Consider the following 17,500-nt stretch of genomic DNA (forward strand, 5'->3'; position numbering starts at 1 on the left):
TGCATTATGGAGAAGGAAGCCGAGCAAGCAAAGAAGAAAGTTGTCGGTGCGAAATGGACGTATTTTTCGAACGTAGTCAGCCACAACAGTACACAGCCGGCGCTTCTTTGTTTACATTCCCGAAAGATGCAGTCAAGATGGAAGAACTCAGATAACAGAGACTCTAACCAGGAGGACTTTTGACTTCGATACACAGACGCCTGTAGAGAACTGGGACAACACAGACTCTTACCAGGATTACTTTGATTTGGATGACAAAGACGCAGACGTGCTACTGTGAGTATGCAGCTTTGGCTTCTAAACATTTGATCGCTTGACCGTATGTGCGCAACTTTTTTTTGCGTATGTACGTAACTTTTTTAAAATATATAAGCTTTATGAACCTTGGGTTAGGTGAACGGTCTTTTGGGCTGAGTGATTGTGTGTGTTGATCAGGTGTTTGAATTGTATTGGCGTGTTCTATGGAGCTAGGAGCTAGCATAGGAGCTAGGAGCTAGCATAACACGTACCGTACCGTACGTGCGCGTCACGTACGTAACTTTTTAAAAATATATAAGCTTTATGAACCTTGGGTTAGGTGAACGGTCTTTTGGGCTGAGTGATTGTGTGTGTTGATCAGGTGTTTGAATTGTATTGGCGTGTTCTATGGAGCTAGGAGCTAGCAGAGGAGCTAGGAGCTAGCATAACAAACACGCAGGTGTTTTTATGCAGGATTAATTTGTGGCATGTTAAATATAAGCCTAGTTGTGTTGTGGCTAATAGAGTATATATATGTCTTGTGTTTATTTACTGTTGTAGTCATTCCCAGCTGAATATCAGGTCACCCCGGCTCTCACAGCATCTTCCCTATCTGAATAGCTTCAACTCCCCACTAGTCCTTCACTTGCACTTTACTCATCCACAAATCTTTCATCCTCGCTCAAATTAATGGGGAAATTGTCGCTTTCTCGGTCCGAATCTCTCTCACTTCATGCGGCCATCATTGTAAACAATAGGGAACTTTGCGTATATGTACAACTGACTACGTCACGCTACTTCCGGTAGGGGCAAGGCTTTTTTTTTATCAGATACCAAAAGTTGCAATCTTTATCGTCGTTGTTCTATACTAAATCCTTTCAGCAAAAATATGGCAATATCGCGAAATGATCAAGTATGACACATAGAATAGATCTGCTATCCCCGTTTAAATAAAAACAATTCATTTCAGTAGGCCTTTAAAAGAGCAGAGCTGATACAGCCAGACATTTCTACATACAGCTCCAAAAGTAAAACAAAGACAACAACAAAAAAACATATACATGGTGGTGGCCTCTGCTGTGTTCCACGCCATCGTCTGCTGAGGTGGGGGGAGCATGGCCAGGTGACAGGAGCAGACCCAACAAAGCAACCAAGTACTGCTGGAATGATGGGGAAGTGCCAAAAGATAGAGTTGTCATTGACATTCCAGCCTTACCGACGGACATTCACTTCCCATACTTTCTTCGATGCAAATGTTTCCCGGTAGTTTCGGCGATTGGAGCGGCCCAAAAAATACACAATAGGGCTTGTTTACACACACAAAAAACCCTCTGTCAGGTTCAAACACTGATGACATCTATTAAACAAGACAAAAGGCAAGGAATCAAACAGAGACACAATTAAATTTGGACTCAATATTGAGGAGAGACATGGCCACTGTACTCTCTGTACAGTCTTGCACCACGCTCTAACGAAGAAGGCTTTCGTCTCCTCTTTTATTTAGATGTTCAATGTTTACGCAACAACATCTGTCTCAACAGGAATGGGGAGTATGTAAACAGTCATTGTTTTCAGTCACATTGAAGACAAAGAAGAAGATCCCTCGGGCTTGGGCTCGTCGTGGATTCAGCTTTGGCAGGATGACGGATGACCCCTCCGGTCTGATTCCATCGTACACAGCGGAATCTTCCAAGCGTTTGGCTTGGTGCAACAAAGACAGCTTCTTGTCTGTTCGTTGGAAACTCAGAACGGAAAGTTTTTTGATAATTTAAATAAAAATTTGCTGACACCCTCTTCAATGAAAAGAGATGTGGAATGAAGAAGTGCAGTGCAGGGTACAGCATAGCTCCAGCTGGGGCCAGCTCAAAGTCGGTCCCCAACACTGCGCCCTGTAGTCAAGGGAGGGACTTTTGAGCAGTTAATGAGGAAACCGTCCGAGACCGAGTCGTCCATACTCTGTCTATACACGACCGCCACAGACCTGAACTGAAATGCTGCCGTGACCAAACCTTCGTCTTTGCACCTCTTCATGACTCCAGCAGCTCTGTTCTATCAGAGTGAAAGGCAGAGTCTAAACACTGCTGACTAGGTGTGACAAAAACAAGATTGAGGAGTGCAACAGTTTCCCTTAATGGCTTCCCTGTCCCGAGCTCGTCTTTGACCAAAGTGAAAAGCCGGCTTGTGGGACTAGTTCACTGATCGATGTCGTGAATTGAATGATGCTGCCAGCTCCTCGTCTGATTAGGTATTGATGATTAAATTGTGCAAAGAACCCCCCCTGTTGGTTTACAATTGCCCTGACTCCAGGTATCCAATTACGCAGGGGGAAAATTCATAATTGTCCTAGCTTCTCATTTCAATGAAATTCAACCCTTGTGAATGTTGTAAAATCCATTACCTTAATTAATTGATCACCAAGGAAGATTTAGATACCTGGACAGTGTTTCCCTGTCATTATATCAGGCGACCACCTCACTGACTGTCAAGTATTGCTTTCTTTCCGAACATTGCCGGAACACAACTGAAGTCATTTAACCCTTGTGTGGTGTTCGGGTCTGTGGGATCCGTTTTCATTTTTTATTAGAAGAAAAATGATACAATTAATACATTTTTCAAACTGAGACTCACTGACATTGGCTCATTTTCTGTGAAGAACACATATCAGAATACATATTTAATGACCACACACCATACACCCCCCCTACACATTTCTATTACATATAAGATGTTCAGGTCCACTGTCCCCGGGGGCTAATAGAAGTGTGGAAATTGATGTTCTGTGTACCACACACACACACACACACAGCAGGCCTAGACAGGAGGAGGACAGAGTGTAGGTACACAGAACTTCAGAGGGTCAAATGTGCGAGAAAATGAGAGCAGACAGTGTTGACAAACAATGTTGCAACCTTGTGTGGGAACCGCAGGTGCAGAAACACAAAAGAAGAATCCCCTGTGGGATGCAGAAACTGGCAGAGAAATTTTCCGTGCAACGTTCATATTGTTGTTACTCAGCCAGCGTTTGTGGGTCTGATGGACCCGTTGCATTTTGTGGCTTTTAATGCCTCACAATCAAACACTTTTATGTTAAAATACTGAACAGATGTTTACCTTATTCAAATAAACATCTGTTCAGTATTTTAACATAAAACAACAATATGAACATACAACACACTTTTCCAATACAACAGGTCTATTGTCTATTTCATAGCCAAAATGTCCATTTATATTATTAACACAAATGCGTTGTTTCTGTCTCTACTTGCTGATGTGTTTACAAATTTGCATCTGCTCTTTGAATCGTGCAGGTTAAACCCAAATGTGCACACACACACACACACACACACACACACACACACACACACACACACACACACACACACACACACACACACACACACACACACACACACACACACACACACACACACACACACACACACACACACACACACACACACACACACACACACATTCTTGTATTTGTTACCTTCTTGACACCGCCGAAAAATGCCTTCCTCTTTAGGACCACCCTTTCTAGATATATAGAGATTTGTATTTACAACATAATAATATATACATACTATGCCAATATAAAAACAGATTGTTGTGAAAAATGATTTAGAATTTCACAAGAACAAGGTCACAATTTCACAAGAAAAACGTAGAGTTATGGCAGTAATAATAAAAGTCGTAATTTTACTCAACGCATGTCGAAATGTTACAAGAAAAACTGAACATTTGTGCAATATTATGCTAAAGTTGGAATTTTACTCAATAACAGTTGCAATTTCACAAGAAAAGCTAAAAATGTTGGCAATTTTATGAAAATACTCGTCATTTTACTCGACAAAAGTCACAATTTTATAAGAAAACTTTCAAATGTTGGCAATATTATAATAGCAATCTGAATTTTACTTGGCAAAATGACGACAAAAGTCGTAATTTTACTCAAAAAATGTCCCTAGAACAGACAAAAAAAATTGGCAATATTGTGATAAAAGTCAGAATTTTATAAGACAAATGTCACCATTTTGCATTAAAAATAATCATTTTACGAAAGAATATTACAGACACAGAAAATCAGAAATTGTTCCCAATATTATAAGAAAAAAGTCGACACATTTTGAGAAAAAGACTGCTTTTAGTAATTTTTTTTTATTTTTTATTTTTTTTGTTTGTAATTGGTTTTTAATCTTCATTATTTACTTCAAGTTATTACAGTATGTCTCTATATACATATTTATTTTATTTTTTAGATACATTTTGGCCAAAGGGGGCACATTTCAATTTGTTACACACCTTTGTTATTACATATGTTGACCAGAGGGGGAGCACTTCAAATTTTTACACACCCTTGTTATTTCATATGTTGACCAGAGGAGGAGCCCTTTTAAAAGCGACACACAGTCAATTTTGAAAAATCCCTCCTTTTTGAGACCACCCTCGTTTTGATAGAGTTCACCACCAGGGGTGCAAATGAGACATTCTCTATTAGATGCAATGTCATTGGGACCATGATTTATGTCATCGCTTGTTCACACCTCCTCATATGGAAGCTACTTTTTCTTCTTCATGTCTCAAGAAGGGCAGAAATACAAACCCCCCCCCCCCCCCACACACACACACACACAAAGTTTAACTAATCCCCCCATCACCCTGAAAGTTGTAAACTTAAGTGTAACATTGCTGTACTACACACTTGGTGCAACATTTCCTGACGCTGCTGCGGTTGAATATAAAATATCATTAGTCCAGCCGTACAAGCCCTTTCCTTCCATATTTGTCACTCCCCAAGTGTGGTGGAGAAGCTATTAAAGTGTCATCTGGATCTCATCCTTTATTTTGCACTTTGGGCAAGCTTGATCTTTTTGCAACACAGCAAAGTGTTCAAGGTTGTATTATTGTAAAAGTAAACAATAATTGAAATAAGTGAAATAACATATTATAAACATGTCAGCAATTTAGGGTTTGTTTGAACCAAAGAAACAACAATTTAAATGATGACTTTATTTTATTTTCAACATCTACTATGGGTGTCAAGAAAAGATTGATATAAAGTATATATTGCCAGGATACCTGTGTCAGTGGGGGCGTGGTTAGAGGCTTGGTGGGCCAATGATGTCATTGTATAATTTGCATATGTTGGTATGATGATGTTTTTCTTTAAAAAGGCTCAAAAATGGATACATACATTTACGTTTGTAAAACAAATCTATGTTATTATTAATTAATATTGACATATATTTTATATGATACTCAATTGTTGCTGCTTTTTGTACAATGTACTTTGTTGAGAATTTTTCAAGTGTCTATAAACTTTGAGTGACTTTTACTTCATTAAAAAACGACTAGCAACAAATCTAGCATCTTTGTCTGGTGTTAGTATAGACCATGGGTGTCGAACTCTGTCAAAATTTGTGTTTATGTTGTGTTACGGTGCGGATGTTCTCCCGAAATGTGTTTGTCATTCTTGTTTGGTGTGGATTCACAGTGTGGCGTATATTTGTAACAATGTTAAAGTTGCTTATACGGCCACTCTCAGTGTAAACTGTATCGCTGTTGATGAAGTATGCGTTGCATTCACGAGTGTGTGCGTACAGGAGCCGCTCATATCTTGTGACTGGGCGGGTACGTTGTTAGAATGGATGAAAAGCGGACGTGACGTCAGCTCGTAGAGGATGATAAAAGCAGTGCCTGTAAAGCACGCCCCCAAGACTGTGGAATACGAGATATAATGACTGATGAACACCTTCGTTCGATAATGAAGGTTGCCTCAGCTCAAAGCGTGAGCCCCGGCATTAAGAAAAGATGGCAGGTATCTGGCTTGGGCACATCAGATTAGATCAGTGTGTTGCAAACTGAGCAGTCCTGAATGGTTGGTTTATTCATTATTTTGTTTTCAAATGTATTAGCCTGTGGAAAAAGTTAATGTTGCTATTTACCTCAGAAGGCTGCAAATAGAAAAGAGGCATTCAATTTTTATTTCAATTGTATTTGATATGCCATTGATATTTTTGTATTATTATTATTATTATTTGAAACTCGATTTTGCATGTCACTATAAAGTTATATAAGCCTTGCTTGTTCAATATTTCATGCAAAACTTGTTTGGGTCCCTATCAAAAAGGTTAATTTGTTCAGTTTTAAATTTTTGGCCCACTCTGTATTTGAGTTTGACACCCCTGGTATAGACTGTACTCGTGTTTAGAGACTCTACTTCTGTCCCTCGATGTCTCAGACGAAAAGCAAGCTGCAGCTTAAAAGTGGATCACTGTCTGCGGGTATATTCGGGATAAATTAAAGTTCCGTTCACATCGCAGACATGCTGTCTACGCTCCAGACAATCGCGTGCATTTTGTTTACGTCACAACGTTTGGTTTCGGCAGTGCCGTTTTTGGTGATCAAAGTCATTGAATTTTCGGTGCATCGCTTGTCAATAGTGCATACTTGCCAACCCTCCCGTTTTTAGCGGGAGACTCCCGGTATTCAGCGCCTCTCCCGATAACCTCCCGGCAGAAATTTTCTCCCGACAAGCTCCCGGTATTCAGCCGGAGCTGCTGGAGGCCACGCCCCCTCCAGCTCAACGCGGACCTGAGTGGGGACAGCCTGTTCTCACGTCCGCTTTCCCACAATATAAACAGCTTTCCTGCCCAATGACGTCATAACTGTAGAATGATCGAGGGCGAGTTCTTGGTTTCTTATGTGGGTTTATTGTTAGGCAGTTTCATTAACGTCCTCCCAGCGCGGTAACAACACACAACAACAGCAGTCACGTTTAGTCTACCGTAAAGCAGTTCTTCTGCCGTAAACAGCAATGTTGTGACACTCTTAAACAGGACAATACTGCCATTTACTGGATAGCCTCCAGAACACTGAAATTCAAGTATTTATTTTATTTATATGTATAATAAAATAAATATATATATATATATACATATATATATATATATATATATATATATATATATATATATATATATATATATATATATATATATATATATATATATATATATATATATATATATATGTATATATATATATATATAGCTAGAATTCACTGAAAGTCAAGTATTTCATACATATACATATACATATATATATATATATATATATATATATATATATATATATATATATATATATATATATATATATATATATATATATATGAAATACTTGAGTTGGTGAATTCTAGCTTAAATATATTCCCCTCTCAACCACGCCCCCGCCCCACCCCGACCACGCCCCCCACCCCCACCTCCCGGTATCGGAGGTCTCAAGGTTGGCAAGTATGCAATAGTGCGCAAATATTAGGATATGTATGGAATCATACGGTGACCACCTGGTGGTGATAATGTTTCATGTTTGCTTTTGGGTTTTTGTATTTAAAATCAATCAATCAATGTGTTGGATCCACTGTGGACTGGACTTTCACAATGTTATGTCAGACCCACTCAACATCCGTTGCTTTCGGTCTCCCCTAGAGGGGGGAGGTTACCCACATATGCGGTCCTCTCCAAGGTTTCTCATAGTCATTCACCGACGTCCCACTGGGGTGAGTTTTTCCTTGCCCGTATGTGGGCTCTGTACCGAGGATGTCGTTGTGGCTTGTACAGCTCTTTGAGACACTTGTGATTTAGGGCTATATGAATAAACATTGATTGATTGTATTTAAAATCCGTTACAAACAAAGTTTTCCTCTTCCAAGTAATCTCCCTGTGAGTCTTAACACATTTTTCCAGCCTTGTTTGCCATGCTATTATATATTCCAGCAATGATCCGCCCGGGATTCCCCACAGCTCCATCATCACAACTATTTTGATGTTGATCACGTCTTCAAAATTAGTCCACATGGTGTCCTTCTTGAGATTTTGAAAGAGAAGTGTCAGGTTCAAACACTGATGACATGTATTAGACAAGACAAGAAGCAAAGAATCAAACAGAGACAGAATTAAATTTGACACAATATTGAGGAGAGACGCGGCAACTGTACTCTCTGTACAGTCTTTCCCCATGCTCTGACGAAAAACATTTACGTCTCCTCCTTTATTTGGACACTCCCTGTTTACACAACAACATCTGCTTCCAAAGGAATGGGGGATATGTAAACAGCTCTTGTATTTGGTCACATTGAAAACAAAAGAAGAAGATGCCTCGGGCTTGGGTTACTCCTGGATTCAGCTTGGGCAGGTCTTCGATGACAATAGATAACCCCTCCCGTCTCATCCCATCGTACACAGCGGAATTTTCCAAGCCATTGACTTGGTGTAACAAAGACAGCCTCTTGTCTGTTCATTGGGAACTCAGAACGGAAAGTTTTTTGATAATTTACATACCATTTTTCTGACGAGGAGAAAAAAATCTGGTGAACAGGGAGGTTGTTTCTAGCAGGGCAGTGTTCCTCTTGGCCTGGAATTGTCAAATCCTCAAGGCAAAGTCAACATTATTTTGTTTGCAGTTCGTTAGTTAGATGGGCATTGTCCACTGTGAGTTCTTGCCACAGGGCCAAACGATCAACTAACATGTCTACAAAGAGATCGTGTCGTGTTTGCATTGTTCAGTGCACAGGAAATGTGGCAGGACAAACTGCATCACCATGACAACGTGCCTCCTCACAAAGACCAGCTGGACATTTGACAGTTCCTGGCCGAGAAGAACTTTGCCGTGCTGGAGCAACACCATTACTCACCCAACCTATCTCTGTGTGATTTTTTTTTTTCCCCTTCCCCAATTTTAAGAGGATTATTAAAGGCTGCGAAGGGCACATCTAGATCGCCATGACAACGAAGCTGCAGCGAATCGTGGAAGAATCCTTTCAGGAGTGCATAGAGGCACAGCAGAGAAGCTTGTAGAAGTGTGTTGGACTCCAAGATGATTACTTTTAAGGGAAAAACCTAAAGTTTGGTTTGAGGGATTCAGGTAGACCAGCAAAGATTTCAGCCACAACTGCCAGGAAAATTGTTCGAGATGCAAGGAAAACTCCACAAATAACTTCAGCTGAAATACAGGACTTTATGAAAAATGGTGGTGTGGCTGCACAATAAGGAGGCACTTAAAAGAAAAATGGGCTGCATGGTCGAGTCGCCAGAAGAAAGCCATCACTCCAAATGACTTTGTTTTCAGAAGTTTTGAGGCTTGTCTCTGTGCTGTTTGGCATAATGTAAGCGGGATACTTGGTGCTATTTGCGCAGAAATGGCTTTCTTCTGGCGACTCGACCATGCAGCCCATTTCTCTTCAAGTGCCTCCTTATTGTGCATCTTGAAATAGCCACACCACAATTTTTCAGAGAGTCCTGTATTTCAGCTGAAGTTATTTGTGGATTTTTCTTTGCATCTCGAACAATTTTCCTCGCAGTTGTGGCTGCAATCTTTGCTGGTCTACCTGAATCCCTCATTTTCCACTTCTTAATCAGCGTTTGAACACTGCTGATTGGCATTCTTAATTCCTTGGATATCTTTTTATACCCCTTTCCTGTTTTATGCAGTTCAATTACCTTTTCTCACAGATCCTTTGACAATTATTTTGCCTTCCCCATGACTCAGAATCCAGAAACATCTGTGCAGCACTGGATGAAAGATGCAATGGTCTGTCAGAAGCCCAGAAACTCACTGACCTTTTATACACACACATTCATTACAAACAAACATGTCTGTTCTAATGGTACAATGTGTTTGCTCATTGGCTCAGAAGGCTAATTGATTAGAAAATCCTTGTGCAATCATGTTCACACATCAGGAAACAGATTAGCTTGTTACAGAAGCTACAAAACTGACCTTCCTTTGAGCAGATTGAGTTTCTGGAGCATCACATTTGTGGGGTCAAATAAACGCTCAAAATGGCCAGAAAAAGAGAACTTTCATCTGAAACTCGACAGTCTATTCTTGTTCTTAGAAATGAAGGCTATTCCACAAAATTGTTTGGGTGACCCAAACTTTTGAATGGTAGTATATATATATATATATATATATATATATATATATATATATATATATATATATATATATATATATATATATATATATATATATATATATATATATATATATATATATATATATATATATATGTATATATATATATATATATATATATATATATATATATATATATATATATATATATATATATATATATATATGTATATATATATATATATATATATATATTTCCATTAAAAACAGGCCTGTAGAGATGAAATAGTCTTGTGACTTTTTTTTTTCTCCCACACACATATATATATATATATATATATATATATATATATATATATATATATATATATATATATATATATATATATATATATATATATATATATATATATATATATATATATATATATATATATGTATGTGTGGGAAAAAAAAAAAAGTCACAAGACTATTTCATCTCTACAGGCCTGTTTTTAATGGAAGCATTCACATACCATGGTTTATATAGGGCACAGAGTGGGTGGGTACAGGCAGGCGTGGGGGCGTGGTGATTGGCTCATGTGTTACCTAGGAGGTGTTTCCTTCTGTGGCGGCATGCTGATACAATTTCGCTGCGCTTGTTGAGGGATGACAAGTCTGGAAGGTATATAATAAACAGTTTCTCTTTTAAGCATAGGTTGCATCTTTTATTACCACTGTTGTACAACAGTGGTAATAAAAGATGCAACCTATGTTGAGGGATGACAAGTCTGGACGGTATATAATAAACAGTTTCTCTTTTAAGCATAGGTTGTACAACAGTGGCAATTACCACTGTTTATTATATACAATACATATTACGCTGTACCACGGTATCGAGCACTATTTTTTTGGATAATCTAATTAAGACATATATATATATATATATATATATATACATATATATATATATATATATATATATATATATATATATATATATATATATATATATATATATATATATATATATATATATATATATATATATATATATATATATATATATATATGTATATATATTTATATATTTATATATTTAACTGACCCAAAGCATATTCAGACATGTAACCATGTGCCTGCATTTTGTTTCTTTCACCAGATGAAGTCTACAGAAGTGGACCAAGGGCTATTCACAGACAGCTACTGCAGAGTATGCAGTGCTCAGCTAATATCTGAGTCTCAGCGGATCGCTCACTATGAGGTGAGGAATATTTTTAACGTATCTTAAGTCAATACAAAGTATTTTTTTAGGATATGCTTGTAGGGTTACAATTTGGTTATATGATCCTGAACACAAACTTCTGCCAACAAAGGGAATTAAATTAAATTGTCATGCATGTATTATAGTGAAACACTCAGGGGAAAATTTACACTGTATTCTGTAAACTTTATTGTACACCACACACATGCAAATAGGAGAGATCATATCGTTTGGATATTGAAACTGTTTCCAAATCTGTACGTTTGAAACGGTGCCTGGTGCTTGAACGGTGCATGAAGCGAACGTGAGTAAAGGCAAATTCAAAAAAGTTTTCATTTTTGCCTGACATTATTTTGTATACTTTTGAACCATAAGATGGCGAGTTGACCTGATCTGAAATACAATGTAGAAGGACTAGCGGGAGAAAATCGATCGGTGGATGGTTTACGGAACGTAACCGTGGTTCTAATGAATAAAGGTCAACACGCCAGCTTGCAAAGTCATTCAGAGGGTGTGTTAGGCCTCAGTCGGAGAAAAGACACTGAACAAGTGGTCGCACAGCTGTATTTATAGGCTCTGATTGTTAGTAAATTGTTGCATTGTCTGCTGAACAGCTCAGCCTTGGAGGGAGTGACCCATAGGATGGCATGTTGACCTTTTATTCATAGAACCACGGTTACATTCCGTAACCATCCGTTCTATTTAAAGTAATGTAGAATGTTCATCGACCTGCTCTGTTCTATAAGACAGAAAGTGGCTGAAACATTTCGAATCAAATATTAATTGTGTTGTTGTGCTGAACACAGGAACTGGCCTTCTGCCTCCAGGAAATAAGGAACTTTTGGATTCTATTTTCTGATGCGTTATGACATGTAAGGGTCACGGTGGGTATGAGAAAAAAACGGGGAGAAAAGATGCAAAGTTGGCTTTTTTGTTTTGGCATTTGTTGTTTTTGTAAGTGGTGACAAAACAAATGTGTGCGGTTGATTATATTGCCTATGAATTGTCATACATTTACACAATTAAGATTTTCAATAATGTCTAATCCAGTGGTTCTTAACCTTGTTGGAGGTACCGAACCCCACCAGTTTCATATGCGCATTCACCGAACCCGTCTTTAGTGAAAAATAAAATGTTTTATTTTTTTTTTGTTCAAATTCAAGACACAGTTATATGTTTTTTTGTACTAGTGCACAAAATGAACCGTGCATGAACATCACCTTGTTCAAAGAACAAAACCAACGCAGTGCATAAACTCACAACAAATGACACACTTGCAAATCAGATGGAAAATTAGAGGGAACATTGTTTGGGGGTATTCATAATATTTAGACTTAGAATTCCTTTTTATTGTCATTCAAATGTTAACTTTACAGTACAGATACGCCGATAGGGAGAAGTTTTTATTTACACGATTGATTGATTGAATGAAACTTGTATTAGTAGATTGCACAGTACAGTACAGGTATATAATCCATGCAATTGACCACTAAATGGTAACACCTGAATAAGTTTTTCAACTTGTTTAATTAAGTCGGGGTCCACGTTAATCAATTCATGAGTCTGGTGTGTCTTGACCGCTGCGGCGGAGGCTCTGCCGAACCCCTGAGGCCGACTCACCGAACCCCTAGGGTTCAATCGAACCCAGGTTAAGAACCACTGGTCTAATCTGTATTTGTATTTTGTGTGACCATGTCTGGAAGTGGTTTTGCTTCAGAGAGAGAGAACAAATTAAAAACAGATACAAAAAAAAATCCATGTTGCATTTCATGAAAATTGTTTAGAAAAATGAAAAGTGTCATTCAAAGCATTAGTTGTTGATTTTACTATACTGTTGGTTTTGTTGTTTTTTTGTGCGCCACTCGCGATAATGGTATGGTATGGTATACATAGTTTCCCCTATATGTCATTGTGGAGATCTTGCTCCTCCGGGTTCGTTGGACCACCAAGGCCGGACAAGACAGCCTCGTTCATGGTTAAGAACAATGATTTATTTTGCAATAATAGTTTCTTCTTGTCCTTTTTCCGCCATGAGGTCTTGCCAGTTCTGTCCATCTCGCTCTCACTCTCGTTCGTGTTCCACCATCAACAACAACTTCCAATCAATCAGTCAATCAATGTTTATTTATATAGCCCTAAATCACAAGTGTCTCAAAGGGCTGCACAAGCCACAACGACATCCTCGGTACAGAGCCCACATACGGGCAAGGAAAAACTCACCCCAGTGGGACGTCGATGTGAATGACTGAGAAACCTTGGAGAGGACCGCATATGTGGGTAACCCCCCCCCCCTCTCTAGGGGAGACCGAAAGCAATGGATGTCGAGTGGGTCTGACATAATATTGTGAAAGTCCAGTCCATAGTGGATCCAACATATCAGCGAAAGTCCAGTCCATAGTGGGGAAAGCAGGAAACCGTCCCGAGCGGAGACGGGTCAGCAGCGCAGAGATGTCCCCAACCGATGCACAGGCGAGCGGTCCACCCCGGGTCCCGACTCTGGACAGCCAGCACTTCATCCATGGCCACCGGACCTGTGCAACTCCCCCTCCACAAGGGAGAGGGGAGCAGAGGAGAAAAGAAAAGAAACGGCAGATCAACTGGTCTAAAAAGGGGGGTCTATTTAAAGGCTAGAGTATACAAATGAGTTTTAAGATGAGACTTAAATGCTTCTACTAAGGTAGCATCTCTAACTGTTACCGAGAGGGAATGCCATAGTACTGGAGCCCGAATAGAAAACGCTCTATAGCCCGCAGACTTTTTTTGGGCCCTGGGAATCACTAATAAGCCGGAGTTCTTTGAACGCAGATTTGCATTTCAGAGAGGATCTACCCTCTCCTTCCCGACTGCCGCCTTTAACAGAGCGACAGGTGATCAGACAAACAATCTCAGCTGTGTCATCTACGCACCTGCCGCTGATCTCGAAGCCGGTCCTGGCACACCCCGCTTCGCTGCAGGTCCGCAGGCCACACCCCCCCCGCACAGTCATTGATTGTGACTCACCACCATGGCAAAATAAAAGCCACCACATCTTAAAAATGTGTTTGGTTTTTTTATTTTACATGACAACACATTTAATTAATATATTTTATGAAAGGACATTAGGGGTCGTCAATCGCGATCGACCAGTCAATCTTTGTGACCCTACCGGTCAATCGCAAAAATATTTGGAAAAATATTAATGTATTAATATGACATTACCCGGAGAATGCATAACAGGCACACGTTTTAACCCCTAAACACGCCCGCACGCCTTGCCTCTCTCTCTTCAGCCTCACATCCTCCGCTCTCGACACCGCGGCCACACCCTCCGAGCATGGCCGGCAACTTCACCCACTCGTCTCGCAAACACGCATTGCATGCATAAAGGCTTACTTTTGGAATACATTTTCTTGCTTCTTCCTGCATGCGAGGACTTGCATTTTCGGGACGCATCATTAGAAAGGCCCCCACATTTTCCGGGCAGCAATCAACCGATTTCCTCTCTCCAGCAATGTGGTGCTCTTCTGGAAGTTCTGCCAATCAATCAATCAATCAATCAATCAATGTTTACTTATATAGCCCTAAATCACGAGTGTCTCAAAGGGCTGCACAAGCCACAACGACATCCTCGGCTCAGATCCCACATCAGGGCAAGGAAAAACTCAACCCAATGGGACAATGAGAAACCGGGGGACCGGTGCAATGGACGTCGAGTGGCTCTAGCATAATATTGTGAGAGTCCAGTCCATAGTGGATCTAACATAATAGTGAGAGTCCAGTCCATAGTGGGGCCAGCAGGAAACCATCCCGAGCAGAGACAGGTCATCAGCGCAGAGACGTCCCCAACCGATGCACAGGCGAGCGATCCACCCCGGGTCCCGACTTTGGACAGCCAACGCTTCATCCGTGGCCACCGAACCTGTGCCCTGATTTATTTGTAGAACTCAAACAAGTACCAAAAACTGAAAACAAGCCAGAGGAAAAATATGCCGATCGCACTCGAAGCAAACGCTAACACTTAGCATAAAATGGTAAAATGGAAAATGGGTCGTACTTGTATAGCGCTTTTCTACCTTTTTAAGGAACTCAAAGCGCTTTGACACTATTTTCCGCATTCACCCATTCACACACACACATTCACACACTGATGGCGGGAGCTGCCATGCACAGCGCTAACCAGTCCCATCAGGAGCAAGGGTAAAGTGTCTTGCTCAAGGACACAACGGACGTGACTAGGATGGTAGAAGGTGGGGATTGAACCAGTAACCCTCAGATTGCTGGCACGGCCACTCTACCAACTTCGCCACGCCGTCCCCCATAGGCAAAAAGTCAAGGAATACTCACGTAGCTGTAGCATAAGCAAACAAGACTTACGTAGCAAGGCATGAAGCAAACAACTAGAAACAAGGCAAAACTCGGGTAACAGGTGCATACAGCAAACAATGACGCCAGGCCGACTGACCGGCAAAGGCAGGCCTAAATAATGCCTCTGATTAGTGCTCGGGTAGCAGGTGAGCGGGCGAACACTAATCAGAGACAGGTGAACATAATGAGCAACCATGGCAAACAAAACAAACTCAGAGGTGCACAAACAGGAACTAAAGGAGTCCAAAATTAACAGAAAACACAAAACATGATCCGGCCCACGGATCATGACAGGCATTGACTAGGATGGCAGAAACGGGGATCAAACCTGGAACCCTCAAGTTGCTGGCATGGCCACTCTACCAACCGAGCTATACCGTCCCTGCGCCCTGTAAGGCTATATCTACATCCATGTGAGGTTACTGACACCTACAGTAGTGACCAGGGTACGAATATTCACAGTTTTTTGTGGAAATCCGTCCCCATAGCTCTTGTCTAAAAAAATTAATAAAAAAGACGCCATAGATTTGACTGATTGTCTACTATGGGAAAAGTCTATCGAATCAGATTTGATTCTAAAAATCCTTAGTGGAGGTATTTAGGAAGCATTTCTACAAGACTGATTGAAGTAACATTGTGTAAAAAGGGTACTTCCTTTTGGCCCCTTGGTTACACGCGGTCCCGGTGTTGTCGCATTTGGTGCGCTGACGTTTCATACTTATGTAAGCACTCCCATCATTTATTCATACTGCACAAAAAAAACAAAACGGAATAGTTGTGTGCACCAAGGAAGGACATCAATTATGTTCTTCTTCTTTAAACGTGTTTTCCTTTTAATTCATTCTACCAGCATTTCTGATAGCAGAGCGTCAGAGAAAATGGAAGTGAATGTGAAAGTGAAGTGAAATTAAACTCAATTCTTAAAATGAGAGTGGTGCTGATCGACATTGATTGCATGTGGCACACCTGTGTCACCCTTTTGTTTGGGTGGTAAGACCACCTACGGGTTTATTTGTTGTCGAAGCAGTTAAATGGTTTTTCCGTCTGTGTTTTTTGTGTTACTGCCCCTTTTATTTTCTGTTACAGACCTTGCCACTCCCATCACCAGGTGTGCTTAATTAATAGGTGGATTTAGTCACACCTGCAGGGGCAGGAAGGCAATGGCTGATTACTCCTTGTGGATTTTTGCTTTGAAGTCTTCATCACAATTTGAGATCCTGGAAGACCTTCCTGCCCTGTCTAGTTTACGTCCCGGACAGGGTAGCTACTTTGTTTATGATTGTAGTTTTTTACCTGTCGCTGTTTTTGTTCTTTTTACGCACCATAGTTGTTTGTTGCCTGCCTAAGTTTTGCTCTTTATCACTGCTTTGAGTAATTAAGACACTTTTTGTACATACTCCTAGCTCTGTTTGCATCTTGGGATCCGCTAGCCTCCTGGAGAGTTTCACAAAGTGTGACATGTAACTCGCCGCCGCCACCTGACTCTTCCCCGCTGGTTGCGGGGACACTTGGCCTGGCAGTCCACCGCCTTGTCTTCCCTCCGCCCTCCCGTGACTTTGGACTTTTTTTGTTTTTCTAGAACGTCTGGTATCCGTTTTTTCGGTGGGGGTTTGTTGGTGTTCTCTGTGTTTGTGTTTATTTCTTGTCAGCGCTCTTATTTTGGTTTTCTTAGTCTGTTAGTCTCCCTGAATGCTGTTTCAACTCACCTGCTGCTGATTGGCAACCGGGCCACACCTGGTGTCAATCAGCAGGCTGCTA

The 17,500-nt window shown here is 40.4% G+C and overlaps 1 protein-coding gene across 1 annotated transcript in view; it reads left to right on the forward strand.

Moving 5' to 3' along the window:
* The window catches only part of zmat4a (zinc finger, matrin-type 4a), a 76,198-nt gene that overhangs the window by 7,844 nt on the left and 50,854 nt on the right, over positions 1 to 17,500 (forward strand). Inside the window, exon 2 of the mRNA XM_062049661.1 lies at positions 11,297 to 11,398. Coding sequence (XP_061905645.1) covers positions 11,297 to 11,398 — 102 coding nt within the window. The remainder of the gene's footprint in view (positions 1 to 11,296; positions 11,399 to 17,500) is intronic.

The sequence above is a fragment of the Entelurus aequoreus genome, linkage group LG06 (genome assembly GCF_033978785.1).
Source record: "Entelurus aequoreus isolate RoL-2023_Sb linkage group LG06, RoL_Eaeq_v1.1, whole genome shotgun sequence".
NCBI lineage: Eukaryota > Metazoa > Chordata > Actinopteri > Syngnathiformes > Syngnathidae > Entelurus > Entelurus aequoreus.